The 15,845-nt window shown below is 50.2% G+C and overlaps 4 protein-coding genes across 8 annotated transcripts; 2 read left to right on the plus strand and 2 right to left on the minus strand.

Moving 5' to 3' along the window:
• Positions 1–66: 66 nt before the first annotated feature.
• Positions 67–2,150, minus strand: LOC117890740 (SET domain-containing protein SmydA-8). The gene is made up of 6 exons (XM_034795791.1): positions 1,915–2,150; positions 1,395–1,846; positions 912–1,340; positions 745–852; positions 494–678; positions 67–418 (listed from the first exon to the last, which is right to left on the minus strand). Exons 1-6 carry the CDS (start codon positions 2,044–2,046, stop codon positions 177–179), a joined length of 1,548 nt encoding a protein of 515 aa, XP_034651682.1. The 5' UTR covers positions 2,047–2,150; the 3' UTR covers positions 67–176.
• A 384-nt stretch (positions 2,151–2,534) lies between these two features.
• LOC117890699 (ubiquitin carboxyl-terminal hydrolase 20) lies at positions 2,535–6,056 on the minus strand. The gene is made up of 5 exons (XM_034795709.1): positions 5,819–6,056; positions 5,322–5,700; positions 4,477–5,266; positions 3,045–4,414; positions 2,535–2,984 (listed from the first exon to the last, which is right to left on the minus strand). The coding sequence occupies exons 1-5, from the start codon at positions 5,900–5,902 to the stop codon at positions 2,668–2,670; spliced, it is 2,940 nt and encodes a 979-aa protein (XP_034651600.1). The 5' UTR covers positions 5,903–6,056; the 3' UTR covers positions 2,535–2,667.
• Positions 6,057–6,303: 247 nt separating this feature from the next.
• LOC117890703 (SNF-related serine/threonine-protein kinase) lies at positions 6,304–10,364 on the plus strand. 2 transcript variants are annotated; one of them, XM_034795720.1, is made up of 10 exons: positions 6,304–6,509; positions 6,764–7,044; positions 7,124–7,342; positions 7,451–7,626; positions 7,690–8,050; positions 8,116–8,217; positions 8,277–8,400; positions 8,465–9,109; positions 9,169–9,933; positions 9,978–10,001. In XM_034795720.1, exons 2-9 carry the CDS (start codon positions 6,839–6,841, stop codon positions 9,883–9,885), a joined length of 2,550 nt encoding a protein of 849 aa, XP_034651611.1. In that variant the 5' UTR covers positions 6,304–6,509; positions 6,764–6,838; the 3' UTR covers positions 9,886–9,933; positions 9,978–10,001. The 2 variants fall into 2 exon arrangements, with proteins under 2 accessions (XP_034651611.1, XP_034651610.1); XM_034795719.1 differs by having other exon boundaries at positions 9,169–10,364.
• Positions 10,365–10,813: 449 nt separating this feature from the next.
• Positions 10,814–15,576, plus strand: LOC117890701 (dynamin-like 120 kDa protein, mitochondrial). 4 transcript variants are annotated; one of them, XM_034795711.1, is made up of 14 exons: positions 10,814–10,972; positions 11,064–11,367; positions 11,439–11,574; positions 11,753–11,869; positions 11,968–12,042; positions 12,104–12,693; positions 12,751–13,124; positions 13,191–13,355; positions 13,415–13,602; positions 14,237–14,709; positions 14,767–14,885; positions 14,952–15,036; positions 15,096–15,300; positions 15,358–15,576. In XM_034795711.1, the coding sequence occupies exons 1-14, from the start codon at positions 10,944–10,946 to the stop codon at positions 15,420–15,422; spliced, it is 2,925 nt and encodes a 974-aa protein (XP_034651602.1). In that variant the 5' UTR covers positions 10,814–10,943; the 3' UTR covers positions 15,423–15,576. The 4 variants fall into 4 exon arrangements, with proteins under 4 accessions (XP_034651602.1, XP_034651603.1, XP_034651604.1 ...); XM_034795712.1 differs by having other exon boundaries at positions 13,415–13,593; XM_034795713.1 differs by lacking the exon at positions 11,753–11,869.
• Positions 15,577–15,845: the final 269 nt, after the last annotated feature.

The following is a 15,845-nucleotide window of genomic DNA, read 5'->3' on the forward strand; positions in this document are numbered from 1 at the left end:
ACTCGGCAGTTTGTACGTGTTCCGTGTTCCGATGGGAATCGCTTGGCAGATATGAAATTAAGCAAATCCAGTAATGACAATTTATTGTAGATTTCGAAAAGAGCCATACACTCGAGACTTCTGTATAATTGCTGCTATCTCTGGACGACACGGTTTGCAGTGATTCAATTGCCAGACTAGGAGATCCTCATGACCATGCGCAGCGCATCGCGATTGATTTTGGCCTGCTTGAGTATGTGACCCTCCACAAAGATGTCCGACTCGTACTGCAAATAGTTTACGCACTTGTCCACGTACAGCAGGGACTCCTCCAGCCGCTCCTTGGGCGACAGACTCGTCTCCAGGGACACGCGACGTGTCTGCTCGGCGATGGCCGAGTGCAGCTCAAAGCAGAGCGTGCCGAGTGTGCGTACCTCACCTGTGTGCATAATAAAACAGAACAAAGCACTTTAGATAAGGCTGCCCCAAGGCAATGTCCGATAATGGCACTTACATGGCGCAAGGGTCTCGTATAGCTGTACGAGCTCCGAGGAGAACTGCAGCTTCAGGGCCAACTTATCGTCGGCTAGCACCATCAGTTCCTGCTGATCCTTGGCCAGCAGCTGGACGAGCAGTATCTTCACCTCACTCATGTGAAAGTGACGCGGCGGCAGCCACTTTTCATAGTGCTTTAGGTATCTGCAGAAGGAAGATAAATGAGAACGAGTTGGCAGCCCCTTTCCAACACTGGCGGCATTCACTCACTTTAAGCCGTTTTCCGCAGTCTTCTCCATGGTCTGCAGGTCTTTGCCCGCTCGCTCCAGTATGCGATCTATGTAGTGTCTCTGCACCTGCTTCTGGCACTCGCGGCACCTGCGAAGCAGCAACAAGGCGTGAAGATAACTATATAAAATGTAGCTACGGTCACTCACTTCCAACTGCCATTCCAATCGTCCGACTTGCTGGGCAACATGAGACCATCGCAGCGGCTGTCCTCACACTTGATGGCGCTGTAGTAGGTGCCCAGCTCCGTGACATCCGCACAGCGCTCGCAGGCGCACTTGAAGAGCTTCGTCTGAACGAGATGACGCTGCCGGTCGGCAGTGCCCCACATGGCGTCCGAGTAGCAGATGCTCAGATGGGAGTTCTTCTTGATTTCGCGCGGCGCCCACAGGATGCAGTGTCCGTTCTTGTTGAAGCTCTTGGCCAGGTTCGGCATGCAGGAGTGCTCCGTGAAGGAGGCCGTGTAGAAGACGGCCACGTGTGGGGGATCCGAGGTGGGAACTTCGTGGCCATTGATCTGCAGGGCGCCCACAGCTTTCATCACTTCCTCCTCGCTGAATCTCTCCGTCTTGAAGAACCTGCAATCGATTGGGTTATAATCTCGGTCAGAGTACCGCCAGCTGGCTGCCTACTTGGGTATGAACTGGCCAATGCTGGCGAGATCCGCCTTCCATTGGTTGGAGCCGCGCCTGGTGGACTCCAGCGACTCGAGCTCCTGGAACTTGCGCGCCTTCTCCGGGCTCGTCTCGCCGATGAGCAGGCAGCGCACGGTGCTCACGCAGGTGTACAGCGGATGGGAGCCATTGAATTCGTGCACATTCACCTTCTGGCCCCGCTGCTGGGTGAGCTGACACTCGGCCCGATGCTCCTCGAGCGACTTGCACTCGGGGCCACACAGCGGCCAGCCGCACAGGTCGCAATCGATGTGATCCTCCGGCTCGATGCTGTTCAGGCAGCCCATGCAGACAGGCGGCGTGATCTGTGCTGGTCCCCGCACCAGCGGCGCCTCCTTCAGTATGATCTCGTGCGGCTTTATGTTGCGCGTGGCCACCAAGTGTCGCCCGAGCAGCTCATTGTGGGCAATCTGCAAGCGAAAGTGATTCAGGTTGAGGTTATGTCGTTTGCGGTGGGAAACTTCGGGAAAGTTCTTGCCTTAAACGGATGGCAGCTGGATTTGTGCGCCTTCCAGTCCTGCTTCTGATGCTGCACACTGCAGTAGGACACCTGATTGCAGTTGGAGCACTTGCTCTTGGTCGGCTGCTCGCACACATTGCAGGGATTCATCGCAATGGAGATGCTTTTCCAACGAGATTCTCCAACACACTAACAGCGCCCAGCATGTACACACGTATCAGCGCGGTGTGCATCCACACGAGAGGTACACGATTCGCTGGGCCTCTGCCTCTTGAAACTGTGCCGCCGAGCTGTCGGGCAGTCATTAGAAGAGCACATCTGTGTGGTAGAGGGGTGTGCGGGCTCTATAAATAGCCCACTGTGGCACTATGTGGAGTGGACCAATGCACACTCATGTGTGGCCGAGGCAGCCACCCTAAAAGTAGCCTTTAAAACATTTGCCAACATCGCTAGCTGGTCCGTGGTTGATGCATGCATAATCTGATTTATTTTCCAAATTCAATTAAATCCTTCAATGTTATGTACAATCGTTTGAGTGCTCTCGTGTAGGCAAGGAGCGGGCCTTGCCTGTCTCAATTATAGCTAGTAAAACTAGAAACTTGTATGCGCATTGCAATACTCAATAATCAACTCATAAATACAATTTTTACACAATTTATATAGCCTCCACCCAGCTATACACTGAGGTATATAACACTAATGGCGCTTCGGTTTGCGCCTAAACTTTGATTGTGGCCTGTTTTTGGGCTTGGGAGCTGCTCGCGCCGTCGATCAAATATCAGTCTCGTCCGCCGTGCCATTGGGCTCGCGCACCGTCACAAACTTTTGCAGCGTGACGTTCTCCTTGTTGTTGGTCTTGCTGCCGCTGACACTATTCCGCCGCTTTCCCTTCTCCCTCGTCTTCTCCGGCAAGCCGTTGACCTGGAAATTGTCGCTTTGGAATGGTATCGATATTGGTATGCTGTATTCGCTCTGAAATGCTGTGGTCTTCTCCTTCTCTTTCTCCTTTTTCTTTTCCTTCTCTTTATCCTTTTCCCGATGGTCTGCTGCAGCGGGTGGCTCCGCATTGGTATTGGCATTGTAATTTCCTGAAAGTGCAAAACATAAATGAGAAACTACTCTCTGTGGCCGATTTGGGGAGTGCCTACCTTTCGCTCCAAACATGTCCGTGTGCTTGAAGCTGCTGCGATTGCGCTTCCCTCGCTTTCGCATGTTCAGCCGCAAGGCAGTCACGCTGGTTCTGCTGCGCTTCGATTTGGGCGTGTTGTGCTGCTCGGGTATGGGTGTTGTCTCAACAGTTTGCGGTGGCTTTGGCGAGGGACCGGGAACGGGACTCACACTTGGACTGGGTGTGGTGCGGCGTCCTCGGCTGCTCTCGGTGTCGGAATGATTGCCCTGATAGCTATCGGCCGTAATATCTTCCTCTTCCGCTTCGGGCTCCTGCGCGTCATAGCACTCGGCATCCTGTTCGATGATTTCGATCTCCTCGTCGCCGTCTTCGTCATCGGAGAGAGCCTGTCGCAGCAAGATCTCCGGTCCGCCGCCATAGATGCCATGCAGAAGCCGCCAGGAGCGTGCATTGAGCTGCGCATAATCGGATCCGATTCTCACACAGCGAATGGTGCAGCTGCTGTCCGTGGATGCGCAGATGCCATCGTTCTTGATGGGGCCCGGCTCCTTGGAGGTCTTGCCGCGTGAAAAGTTCTGCCAGGAGCGCAGCCAGGGCATGTCAATGGCATAGATGGCAGATGAATCGAACTCGCTTTGCAGCCCATTCAATCTTGTGAACTCGTTGAGCTCGTGCTGCTGTCGCCGGCAGAGCGCCTCGGCCGCCCGCTTGCAGATCTCGCACTCAAAGAGAATGTTCACTGGCGGTCCACCGCCAAAGTTTTTGCACAAAAAGTCCCACAGGGGCTGGGAAATGGGCACGGCAATCTGGCTGATCATGGGTATCTTGGAATGTAGGACGCCGCCGTGGGGACACAGCATTTCCTGGTTATTGATGGGGCCCGGCTCGGAGAAGGTGGCCAGCCGGGAGATCCACTCACGCGTCACATAGAACTGAATGTCCGAGTCGCAGAGCGGATGCGCATTGGACAGATGTACGGCTTCCTCGCGAATGAGCTTCATCAGTGGATTGTGCTTTTGGTAGAAGAGTACGTAGGCCTGGCAGTTCTGCACCACTTCGGGATTCACCTCGCTCACGAACTGATCGTCGAACTCGTACCAGCGTCCGTTCAGAGCGTTGCGTGCATAGCAGGTGTAGTGGCCACCGCCGACGGTGCCATGGTGGCAGATCACGGACGAAAGATTGTAGATGGGCACCTCGCTCTTGCACAGTTTGTGCACGTACGGCCGCATGTCGAAGCCCTCCAGGGGGAAGTAAACGTGCGAGGATATCTTCGAGCTGTAGGACAGATCGTGTCGGAAGCGCTTCAGGTGGATGCACAGCACCTCGGGCAGGTTGAGGACACGCGAGTACTTGATGCCCGTACGCAGTTTGTTGCATCGCGAGCAGCTGAAAGGAAATGCCGACAATTAGGCATCGAATCGAGATAACTGATTGGAGCAGACTGTCACCTGTACATGTTGTCGCCCTTGAGCTCATCCGCACTGAAGAAACTGGCCATGCAGTCGTAGAGTGTGACCGAGGGTCCGTACAGCCACGATCGGAACACGCCCCACATCCACGTCAACCAGCCGTCATTGGTTCTGCTCGACGTTTCGGCGGCACTCAGACTCTGGACACTTATGCTGTGTGTCTGGTGCAGCATAGTGAGGAAGTCTCGTGTGGGAATGGGCAGTGAAAGGTCCTGGAATGTTTCCTGTCGTGAGGACACGCGATCGCAGGTAAGGCACTGAACAGCGGACAGCAGTTTGCCGTCGAACACGTCGCTGATGATGGAACGAGCTGACTCTACCGGTGGGGTCTGCTCCGGTGATGTTTCACGCTGCTTCTGCTGACGCTGTTGCTGTTGCTTTGGAGCAGACTCTGGCATCTGGGTAGTGCTGGAACCCACGGCAGTTCGGCTTGGCGTAACAAAGTATTCGGTGTTCATATGGACTTCCCCCGTGAATTCCGACATGCTGCTCTCACACGTTTCATAGTCGCTTTCAGAGTCTGCCGTCGAATGCGAGGCGGGCGTCACTTCGTCCTCGTTGTCGTCGTCAGTTTCGTTGGGCTGATTATTCTGCTGCTGTGGCGATTGTTGCTGCTGCTGCGGCTGTACAAAAACTTGCTCCGTCAGCTCCTCATGCAGCTGATCCATGAAGCAGCGAAGGAACTCCTGCGTGTCATGCTGCTGGTAGCCGCGAAACATCGGATGCACCGACCGTATGCCATACAAAATGCCACGCGGTGCAATGTATTCTGGAAAACAAAATTTGCTTATGGCATTTTGATCATTTCAAAAACGAATTTCTACCTTTGGGATCTTCCATCTCTGTCCAGATTTCCTGCATCAGGCGCCTGTAGCTCTTGGCCAGCCCTGCTGGCTTGCAGATACGGGCAAGCGCACTCTGATCCGCAATGTACTCCACCAGATCGCTGCAGTTGATGAAGTAGTGCGTCAGAGGCGGCAAATTGCTCAGCGCTTGGATCGCCGAGTTCATGTAGCAAGTGTTGGCAATGTTGTGCAGTCCGACGAGGCCTGTCCCGGACCCGACGACATCCTCCTCCACGCCCTCGTCTCTCTGGGCAAGCGAGCTCAGCGAGCCACTGAAGAGTGCTTCGTGGGAACTCATGTTTCTTTCGTGTGAATAGGGGTCATGGTCGGCATCTGCCATGGCGTGTCCGTTTGCGTGCTGGAAGGGCAAAGGACGAACAATTTCACACGCTTGTCAATGAACAAAATCGAAAGTCATGTAATAGAGTTCACTTCTGATTGGTCAAAACAATGCGAACGAAAGGGAGACAGCTCACCTTTTGCGCCAGATCCGACTCCACGGTACGATTATTGCTTTCTACATGTGTACTTTGCGATTTTGTGTTAAATCCAAAGCTCATTCTATTTATTGGCCTGTTGGTTTCCAAATATATTTGTATATTTTGTATTTTTATTGAGAATTTGGATTTTAAGGGGGGACGGACGAGCAGCAACCGATAGCGCCAATCGATGAGTCGTCGTTGACTATCGCAGTCAAGGCGATGCGCAAAATTACTGTGCTGCGTGACAAAAACATGTAATAGTCCCATGACAGTTGCGTCTGTGAGCAAAAGCGAAACAAACAGCCTGCCAAATATACTCAGTAAGTTATTTAATTATTTGATTATTTGCGTATTTCACTGCACTTCAAGACCAGCATAGTCTGGCAGCGCATCGATTGTTATGTTACTATCGGTTGCCCCGATACAGTGACTTCAAAGAAGGTATATTTAGGTATATTTTTAATGGTATCACTCAAATTCGCGGTCACACTGATACTAATGCACACGAAATGTGTATACAAAGATTCTAATATTAATTTTTCATGTGTGATAACGGCAAAGTGTTTAGTTTGAGACCGTTTTATTGACCGCTTAAAGGCAAGCTTCGACCACAGCAATCGCGCAATGGCCAGCATATTATAGTTTTTCCTGCTGCGGCTGCTGGAGGAGGCTCTGCTCTAAAACGGTAACAGCCCTGCCTTTCCATCCCCTTGTGTAACAGCCCTGCCTCCATTGCCTGCTGCAGCTCCTGGCGAGTTCAAAAGTCAAAATAAAAAGGATCAATGTGAATAAGAAATTTGTGAGGCATAAACTGGTGTTAAGCTATGCAGCAAAACATTCGATTAAGGTCGTCGGTGCTTTTTAGAAAACATTCCAGTTGAACCAGTTGATTTTCCAACGAAAACAGAGGCCCGAAATGCTCACCCATTATAATTATAGTTTTAGCTAATCGCGGACAGTCGTGCTCGGCGACGCGGCTTGTGGGTCAATAGGAAAAATTGAAAAGCACTCGTGATGACCCTGGAAACGCAGCCCGTTGGTGGCCTGGGCGATGGCAAAATCGCCGGACTGTACGATCTGGAGGAGACACTGGGCTCGGGCCACTTTGCCGTTGTGAAGCTGGCGCGTCACGTGTTCACCGGGGCAAAGGTGGCGGTGAAAGTCGTTGATAAGACAAAGCTGGACGAGGTCTCCAAGACGCACCTGTTCCAGGAAGTGCGGTGAGTATAATACACACCAAAAGGCAGCCAGGAGTGTCGCATCAACTAATGTGCAATGTGTGACCTTGACCCACAACAGCTGCATGAAGCTGGTACAGCATCCGAATGTGGTGCGATTGTACGAAGTCATTGACACGCAGACCAAGCTGTACCTGGTGCTGGAGCTGGGCGACGGTGGGGATTTGTACGATTACATAATGAAGCATGAAGCCGGACTCAGTGAGGAGCTGGCGCGAAAGTATTTCCGTCAAATCCTACGTGCGATCACGTACTGTCATCAGCTCCACGTTGTGCACCGGTGAGTTCGCATACACGCCCACTGATAATACCAGCCCCCGATCAGCAATTTACGTAACTTTTCGTTTTCGTTTCGTTTCGCGACGCTGCTCGGCACACGCAATCACAGGGACTTGAAGCCTGAGAATGTGGTGTTTTTCGAGAAGCTCGGCCTCGTCAAGCTCACCGACTTTGGGTTCAGTAACAAGTTCTCGCCCGGCCAAAAACTGGAAACCTTTTGCGGCAGCCTGGCCTACTCGGCTCCAGAGATCTTGCTGGGTGATTCATACGATGCACCGGCAGTGGGTAAGTGTGTCCACTTGGTGTACAATTGATTCTTGATTTTGATGTTTTTATTTTGTCTTTTAGATATTTGGTCGCTTGGCGTCATTCTGTACATGCTGGTGGTCGGACAGGCGCCATTCGAGAAGGCCAACGACTCGGAGACTCTGACCATGATCATGGATTGCAAGTACACTGTGCCCGCGCACGTTTCGGCAGAGTGCCGCACTCTGATTGCTTCAATGCTGGTGCGGGATCCCAAGAAGCGAGCTACTGTGGAGGAGTTGGCCTCGTCGGACTGGCTAAAGCCAATTGACGAGCCGGACTCGACATCCACTGAGCATTTTCTGCCTTTGGTCAGCCGCGAGCAGCTCAGTGGAGAGGATCATGATTTTATCATACAGAAAATGATCAATGGAAATATTGCGTCCGAGGAGGAGATAGTGCAGTGAGTAGACCATCGCCACAGACCATTTTACGCCTGGTTAACCTTTGATTTTGCTTCCGAATCAGGGCTCTCGACAAGAACAAGTACAATCATATAACGGCCACATACTTTTTGGTGGCTGAAATACTGCTGCGAAGGCGGCGAGAGGAGCAGGCACAGAAACAGAAGTAAGTGCTGAATGCCACTCGAAAGGAGCGCACACACAATTAATATTCTTCTTTCACAGAGCGGGGGATGCGAGCCGCAAGCCAGTGGCTGAGAAACCCAGTCCCACAGAAGCACCCAAGCTTGTGCCCATCAGCATTAACGTGACACCCGCTGCCCAATTAGCAAACGACGGCGGCAAGCCCGTAAGTTCATACACTATCGATTAGTTTCCTGCCATTAATTACATTCCATTTTGCCTTCGCTTAGGACAAGCGGAGTCGCAAGTGCAGTATTGTGCGGGAGGAGGACGAGGAGGAGTCTGCCAGCGAGGGTTCGGTGGTGGGAAACGAGCTGAAGGTGACCACATCGCGGCTGGAGTCTACTTCTGAGGGACAAGTCAATCGGGCGGTGCAGGAGCGTACGAGCAACGTACTGCCCACTGCACCTGCCGCCGTGGGAGTGCCTAGGAATTCACGCACAAAGATTGTCGTTTCCGTAGATGCTACGTTGGCCCAGAAGCTCAAGCAAATGGAGAAAAGTGCCAAGATTGACGAGGACACTCTGAGAGGCCTGAAGGAGCTGGAGATTGGCAAGTTGAAGCCTTTGCCGAGCAGCAGCAAGAACCCGGTGCTCAGTCACCGTCGCACAAAACTCAACAAAGGCACACCGTCGTGCAGCAGCTCGGAGGCCTCGGACGATGACACAAAGACGCGAAACAAGAAAAAGATCAATAAATTCGTGGGCGACACTCCCACACGGTTTCGCATGCACCGGCGAGACTCGCACGACGACTCCAGCGACTCGCAGGATCAGCTCTATCCGCCGCCCGGTTCGGCCAGCGGTGCGGCAAATTTCATCTCGAAAAGCAGTGGCGTAAGCGGCAAGAAGGAAGGACAAGGACAATGCAAGGAGGTGAGTAAACCCCCGCTGAACTTTTTCCACCAGTAATCAAGATTATTTTCGATTTGCAGCCAAATAAATCTGAAGAAACTCGCAAATCTCACACACAACAAAAGAATAGAAAACAGCCGAAGGACCATGTGGACAAGCATTCCCAAGCTGAGAAGCAGCAATCGGTGGTAACGGAGGGTTCGACAGGAACGTCATCGACCAGGAGGCGGCGTATGCGCGAGAGCCAGTCGCTGGATCGCATCACAGAGGCTCAGGAATACGAGCTGCGTCACCGCAGCTACGCCGACGGCGAGGCGGCTTCCTCATCAACACAACATATCGATCAAAGATATTCACAATCCATATTAATTACCAACACATTCTCTGTTGCCGAAACAAAGGAAGAGTACGACGAGGATGAGGAGCCCGAGACGAAGCCCAGGACCGTTGCTGCAGCGGATCCTCATGATGCCAAGGACCAAATCATGAACACATTGAATGCAGCCAAAGCTACGCTTCAACAAGAGCAATATTTTAATAATAACACCAATCTTAGTAGGAACTTTAACAACAACAACAACAAAAACAATAGCCAGAGCAATAGCAAAAGCAACAAAAAGAAATCCAACGAAACACCAAAAGATATTTATAATCTAAACTCAATCGAGGAGATCGATCTGATTTTGGAAGATAAAAGCCTTACCAAAGCAATACACGTTACCGGCTCTAAATGCTTTGTGACCATGAAGAAGATTCGGCGGCTGGGAAAGTACTTTCCCGTTGTGAATTTCTCTTAAAAGATGCGGAAACGGAAACAGAAACATAAACATAAATAGAAACAGATACAAGTTACTTCATTTGCAAAGTGCATTCTAAATCTAAAAACTCGGTTAAGCGAAATATATTATGTAGCCAATATGCATGTGTATTAGAGCCCTGCATCAGTCCACAGTATTCATAAATTCACACAGCTATACTCCATGCCCCTTTTATGCGTTCGATCACTACGTAGCCGAATGCAAGCACTGCGGATTAATGTCAGCATGTGCTGCATTCGCAGGCCTCTAAGTTGACTCAAAACATGCAAGGGAAGGGAGAAATCCTCGTTCTGTTCGTTTTGGGCGAGCGATTTGATGTTATGCTAATTCTAACGGACCGAATCGATTCGGTTAACCGTTCATGCTGGGCTCTAATGTGTATTAATTTAACAAGTAAAGTTACCTTTATCCGAATACGATATATTAGAAATATGCGAGAATATATAAATTTAGTGGTAGCGGAATGTTTTTTTCTGTGGGCGTGGGCACTACATTTTGATATGTCTTTGGCAGAAAAGAAAATATAAATATATGGAAATAGGGTATACAAATTGCCATACTCTATACCTAACAGCAGACAAGCAGCAAATTGTCAAATACTTAGCAATCCATTCCCACTCACGTAACGTTTTATGCCAGTTTTATTATTTGACCTTTTTAGTTTTTAACTTAATTTGTAAACATTACAACAAAACGAAGTCTTGAAAACTAGCCAATCTTGTTGATGATTGATTACTAAATCGAATATTATTATAGTCTTAGCGCTGAGACGCCTAACTAGCTAGTAATATCAAAAAGAACATCAAAATCGAGAAAAATGATTTAAGACCTATGATATATTTACAGTATATTTTGAAAACGCAAGGGTATATTACCGAGGGACTGTCGGTATATTTAATCGATAATTCCTCGGTCACATATAAGTCAGCGGCCACACTGTTCGAAGGGAAAATGAATTTTTGCGAAAGGAAAATTGAGTAATTTCCCAATAATAAACAAAAGAATCTGTGTGGCAACTGCAGCTTCCATCAGCAATAATGTTGCGCATCTATCAGAACTCTTACCGGTAAGCATAGCTCCGCCCAAAGGCTGCACACCCAACATTCGCTGGTTTGCCGATTTCGTCATCGCATCGCCCCACTCTTCTTGTGTTCTAGGCGTACCGCAAAAAAGGCTGTTGTCTACTCCACGAAGGTTGCCTGCTGCAATCATTCCACGCTATGCAACATCACCAGCCACCCACGTCGTCCGCCCCACGATCAGCATAGCAGTGGAAGCGGCAACGGGCGCCAGCGTCAGCATGAAGAATTCCTATTAGCCGGCAATCCAGCGAGGGGCTGGTCGATTCCGCCTCCGTCTCGCGGCTACGGCATGCTGGTGGTGCGCATTCTAAGAGGAGCCCTCAAGCTGCGCTACCTCGTGCTGGGCGGTGCCATTGGCGGAGGCGTGTCCCTGAGCAAGGTGAGTTCACGTTTCCATTGCGTTGTTATATAATGTGCAAAGTGCCAACTTATTAAATTTCGATCGTGCAGAAATACGAGGACTGGAAGGATGGCCTGCCCGACATGAATTGGCTGAAAGACGCCATGCCACAGGGCGAGCGTTGGAGCCAGTTCTCGAAGAATCTCCTCGAGGTCGGTGCTGTGGTGAAGAACGCCATCGATATTGGTGAGTATTGAACTCCCCCCTGCCGTTCAATCTCTCTCTCTCTCACTTTAAATGGTCATGGTGGGGGAACGCTTCATTGTACAAACTTCACTCGGTTCGATTTGCGTGCTGATTATGATTTCGCACACCTCCATTGCACGTTGAATGTTACTGATATTGGGGTGTTTGTTGCTTGTAGATCCGGAGCTCAAGCAGCTTGGCGAGGATAAGTTATCGGAATGGCGCTCGTGGTTCGACAGTCGCCTGGACGATGCCATCGAAGCGGCTGACTATCAAGGAGCCCAAATTGTCGAAAGTAGGTTACACACACAAACAAACACTGACCTCTAAACCCATTTAAAGTGAGAGAACCCAATCCTTTGTAATCGAAACTTATTGCTTATTCCATTGCAGCCAAAGAGGATCTAACATCCAAGACAACTGTCGCCGCACTGGGCATCACCACAGACGAGAGTCGCAAGAAGTTTGGTATGCCTGATCCAATCTCACACAGAACCAGTCTTTTGTAACGATATTTTCACCCACATAGAAAAGATGCAGAACCAGGTGGAAACGCTGCAGACAGAGATCATGAATGTGCAAATCAAATACCAAAAGGAGCTTGAGAAAATGGAGAAGGAGAACCGAGATCTGCGCACCCAATACATACTGCTCAAGACCAACAAGAAGTCCTCAGCGAAGAAGATTAAGAAGTCCCTCATCGACATGTACTCGGAGGTATTGGATGAGCTGAGCGGCTACGACACGGGCTACACCATGGCGGATCATCTGCCGCGTGTCGTTGTGGTCGGAGATCAGAGCAGCGGCAAGACCTCAGTGCTGGAATCAATAGCCAAGGCGCGCATCTTTCCTCGCGGCAGTGGTGAGATGATGACTCGTGCCCCGGTCAAAGTAACACTCGCCGAGGGACCCTACCATGTGGCCCAGTTTCGCGACTCGGAGCGGGAATACGATCTGACCAAGGAGGCCGATTTGGCTGATCTGCGCCGTGAGGTGGAGTTCCGCATGCGTGCCTCTGTGCGCGGTGGCAAGACGGTGAGCAATGAGGTCATATCCATGACAGTCAAGGGTCCTGGACTGCAGCGCATGGTACTGGTGGATCTGCCAGGCATCATTTCGGTAAGTATTCGCAGCTGCTCCTGTTTCTTCAGTCTGTATTTGTGTGTTTTTCCTTAGACTATGACGGTGGACATGGCCTCGGACACAAAGGATTCTATTCACCAAATGACAAAGCATTACATGAGCAATCCCAATGCCATTATCCTGTGCATTCAGGATGGATCTGTGGATGCGGAGCGCAGCAATGTCACGGATTTGGTCATGCAGTGCGATCCCCTGGGTCGTCGAACCATTTTTGTGCTCACCAAAGTAGACTTGGCCGAGGAGCTGGCTGATCCGGAAAGAATTAGAAAGATACTCTCTGGCAAGCTCTTCCCCATGAAGGCTCTTGGCTACTATGCTGTGGTGACGGGCCGCGGTCGCAAGGATGATAGCATAGAGGCCATTCGTCAGTACGAGGAGGACTTCTTCAAGAACTCCAAGCTCTTCCAGTGAGTAGAAAATTGCATGTGGCAATTGAATGTGGTATGAAGCTAATCTCCCCCTCATACCTGCAGTCGTCGCGGCGTCATAATGCCCCACCAGGTGACCAGCCGAAATCTGAGCATGGCCGTCTCGGATCGTTTCTGGAAAATGGTGCGGGAAACCATTGAGCAGCAGGCGGATGCATTTAAGGCAACCAGATTCAATCTGGAAACGGAATGGAAAAACAACTTCCCCAGGTAACAAGGCGACAATTTGCTCCTTTATGCGTTTAACAAACATTTCATTTTATATTTAGATTGCGCGAATCTGGACGCGATGAGCTGTTCGACAAGGCCAAAGGGGAAATACTGGACGAGGTGGTGACGCTCTCGCAAATCTCAGCCAAGAAATGGGACGACACACTCACCACTAAGCTGTGGGAGAAGCTCTCGAATTATGTGTTTGAGAACGTTTACCTGCCCGCTGCTCAGTCAGGTTCTCAAAGTAATATTTTGTAGTTTGTAAGCTCTTAAGTTGTAAGCCAACGCCGTTGCCGTCGTCATCGTTAAATCATCATCGTCGGGGGCACGTTCCCCGAATCGTCAGTGTCTGTTGTTGTGTGTGTAGTAGCTGCTGGAGGCAGTGCACCGTTTAAACTTTGTTTATTTTTCCCCTGGCGCACCTTCGAACTCCCGCGAAGGGAATCACATGCGCCGAAAACACTTTCGAGACCGGTTTTAATGCCGCCCAAATTCCCCAAATTGAATCATGCGTATAATTTTACTGTGTACTCCCCAATTCCGAATTCATTAACATCGATTGCTAATCTTTCCCAGACTCCCAAGTGCCAGTCATGTGCGCTGCCGGAACGCTTGATATGCAAAGATTTACGAGCATCTGTAATGAAACCAGATTTTGGGGAGCCCACAGAACGTGTTACGGCGCGGCTTTTATTTGTTTTGCATTTTATGACGGATGCGTTAATTTGTCAAAAAATGAAATCTAATGGCTGTAATCGAAGTCGGATCTGTGTGTGTTTCGAGTGCTTTGTGGCTCTGTTTACCATTCTATCATACTTGTTGTTGCATGTTGCACGCTGCGATAAACTAATTTCTGATCATTGTCCGATCCCTCTTAGATTCCTTCAACACGATGGTGGACATCAAGCTGCGACAGTGGGCCGAGCAGGCGCTGCCAGCCAAATCCGTGGAGGCCGGCTGGGAGGCACTGCAGCAGGAGTTCATATCGCTGATGGATCACTCCAAGAAGTCCCAGGATCACGATGGCATTTTCGATCAGCTGAAGAGCGCGGTGGTGGACGAGGCCATTCGGCGGCACAGCTGGGAGGACAAGGCCATCGATATGTTGCGTGTGATACAGCTGAACACGCTGGAGGATCGCTTTGTGCACGACAAGGCGGAGTGGGATCAGGCGGTGAAGTTCCTGGAGACCTCCGTCACCGCCAAGCTAACGCAAACGGAGGAGACGCTGTCGCAGATGTTCGGCCCTGGCCAAATGAAGCGCCTCACCCACTGGCAGTACCTCACGCAGGATCAGCAAAAGAGGCGCAGCGTCAAAAACGAACTGGACAAGATACTCAAAAATGATTCGGTAAGCTATAGAGTAGAATCGTCTGGAATTAACACTGGAAAGCACATCCTGTTGTAGAAACATTTGCCCACTTTGAGCTACGACGAGCTGACGACGGTGCGCAAGAATGTGCAGCGGGAGAACGTCGATGTGGATACAGACTACATTCGGCAGACATGGTTCCCGGTGTACAGGAAGTAAGTGTTGCGATAATGCTTCGGGCACTTCTTTGGGCCTCATTTATTCCCATTCCCATTCTACAGACACTTCCTGCATCAGGCACTGCAGCGAGCCAAGGATTGCCGCAAGGCGTACTACCTGTACACGCAGCAGGGTGCCGAGTGTGAGGTAAGCAGGAAACAAATTTGACCACTTGGAGCCACTTTATTTATGTGACAACTCTGCAGATCGCCTGCAGTGATGTTGTGCTCTTCTGGCGCATACAGCAGGTCATCAAGATAACGGGCAATGCGCTGCGTCAGCAGGTGATTAACCGCGAGGCGAGGCGACTGGACAAGGAGATCAAGGCGGTGCTGGATGAGTTCAGCGAGGATGACGACAAGAAGGCACATCTGCTGACCGGCAAGCGCGTGCTGCTCGCCGAGGAATTGAGTAAGTAAACTCCATTTCGATTTGGATATTCCCTGATGGCTTTTGTTCGTTTCACAGTCAAAGTGCGGCAGATCCAGGAGAAGCTAGAGGAGTTCATCAATTCGCTGAATCAGGAGAAGTAGTAGATGGATGCGGTGCCATGACCAAAGACACTGAACCACTCGACGCGTTACTTATTTAATTCAAAATAATTTAAGTTCACATCTAATGGCCGCTTGTTCATAGTCGAAAGATCACGTAATAAACCCACAAGATTGTTAGTTTGTATTATCGAAATAGTTTTTATTGTTTTGTTCCCGTACAACCCGGCACTCGTACATCATTCATTTAAATGTAATACAAATAATATGGTTGTAATTGTAGTCGATAGACGTAAACACGTGCTTGAGTATGTAGCAGTCCGTTTCTGTGTCTGTGTCTGTTTCTGTCTGTCTCTCTGCAGGTAGTTTATACATACATAAGTCTACTTGTTTAGGCGCACAACGGCAGAAGGGCAGGGCAGGGCAGGGCACTTGTTCCACTCATCGTTTGTTTATTTGCTTAGT

The sequence above is a fragment of the Drosophila subobscura genome, chromosome E (genome assembly GCF_008121235.1).
Source record: "Drosophila subobscura isolate 14011-0131.10 chromosome E, UCBerk_Dsub_1.0, whole genome shotgun sequence".
Lineage (NCBI taxonomy): Eukaryota > Metazoa > Arthropoda > Insecta > Diptera > Drosophilidae > Drosophila > Drosophila subobscura.

Coding starts and splice junctions, on each gene's coding strand:
- LOC117890703 (XM_034795719.1), top strand. CDS start 6,839: ATGACCCTGGAAACGCAGCCCGTTGGTGGCCTGGGCGATGGCAAAATC. Junction 8,218..8,276: donor GAGCAGGCACAGAAACAGAA/GTAAGTGCTGAA, acceptor CTTCTTTCACAG/AGCGGGGGATGCGAGCCGCA. Junction 9,110..9,168: donor GACAAGGACAATGCAAGGAG/GTGAGTAAACCC, acceptor TTCGATTTGCAG/CCAAATAAATCTGAAGAAAC.
- LOC117890701 (XM_034795711.1), top strand. CDS start 10,944: ATGTTGCGCATCTATCAGAACTCTTACCG. Junction 13,356..13,414: donor TGGAAAAACAACTTCCCCAG/GTAACAAGGCGA, acceptor TTTTATATTTAG/ATTGCGCGAATCTGGACGCG. Junction 15,301..15,357: donor GCTGCTCGCCGAGGAATTGA/GTAAGTAAACTC, acceptor TTCGTTTCACAG/TCAAAGTGCGGCAGATCCAG.
- LOC117890740 (XM_034795791.1), bottom strand. CDS start 2,046: ATGAATCCCTGCAATGTGTGCGAGCAGCCGACCAAGAGCAAGTGCTCC. Junction 1,341..1,394: donor ATTGGCCAGTTCATACCCAA/GTAGGCAGCCAG, acceptor AATCGATTGCAG/GTTCTTCAAGACGGAGAGAT. Junction 853..911: donor GATTGGAATGGCAGTTGGAA/GTGAGTGACCGT, acceptor GCTGCTTCGCAG/GTGCCGCGAGTGCCAGAAGC.
- LOC117890699 (XM_034795709.1), bottom strand. CDS start 5,902: ATGAGCTTTGGATTTAACACAAAATCGCAAAGTACACATGTAGAAAGC. Junction 5,701..5,818: donor AGTCGGATCTGGCGCAAAAG/GTGAGCTGTCTC, acceptor TTGCCCTTCCAG/CACGCAAACGGACACGCCAT. Junction 2,985..3,044: donor GGACATGTTTGGAGCGAAAG/GTAGGCACTCCC, acceptor TTGCACTTTCAG/GAAATTACAATGCCAATACC.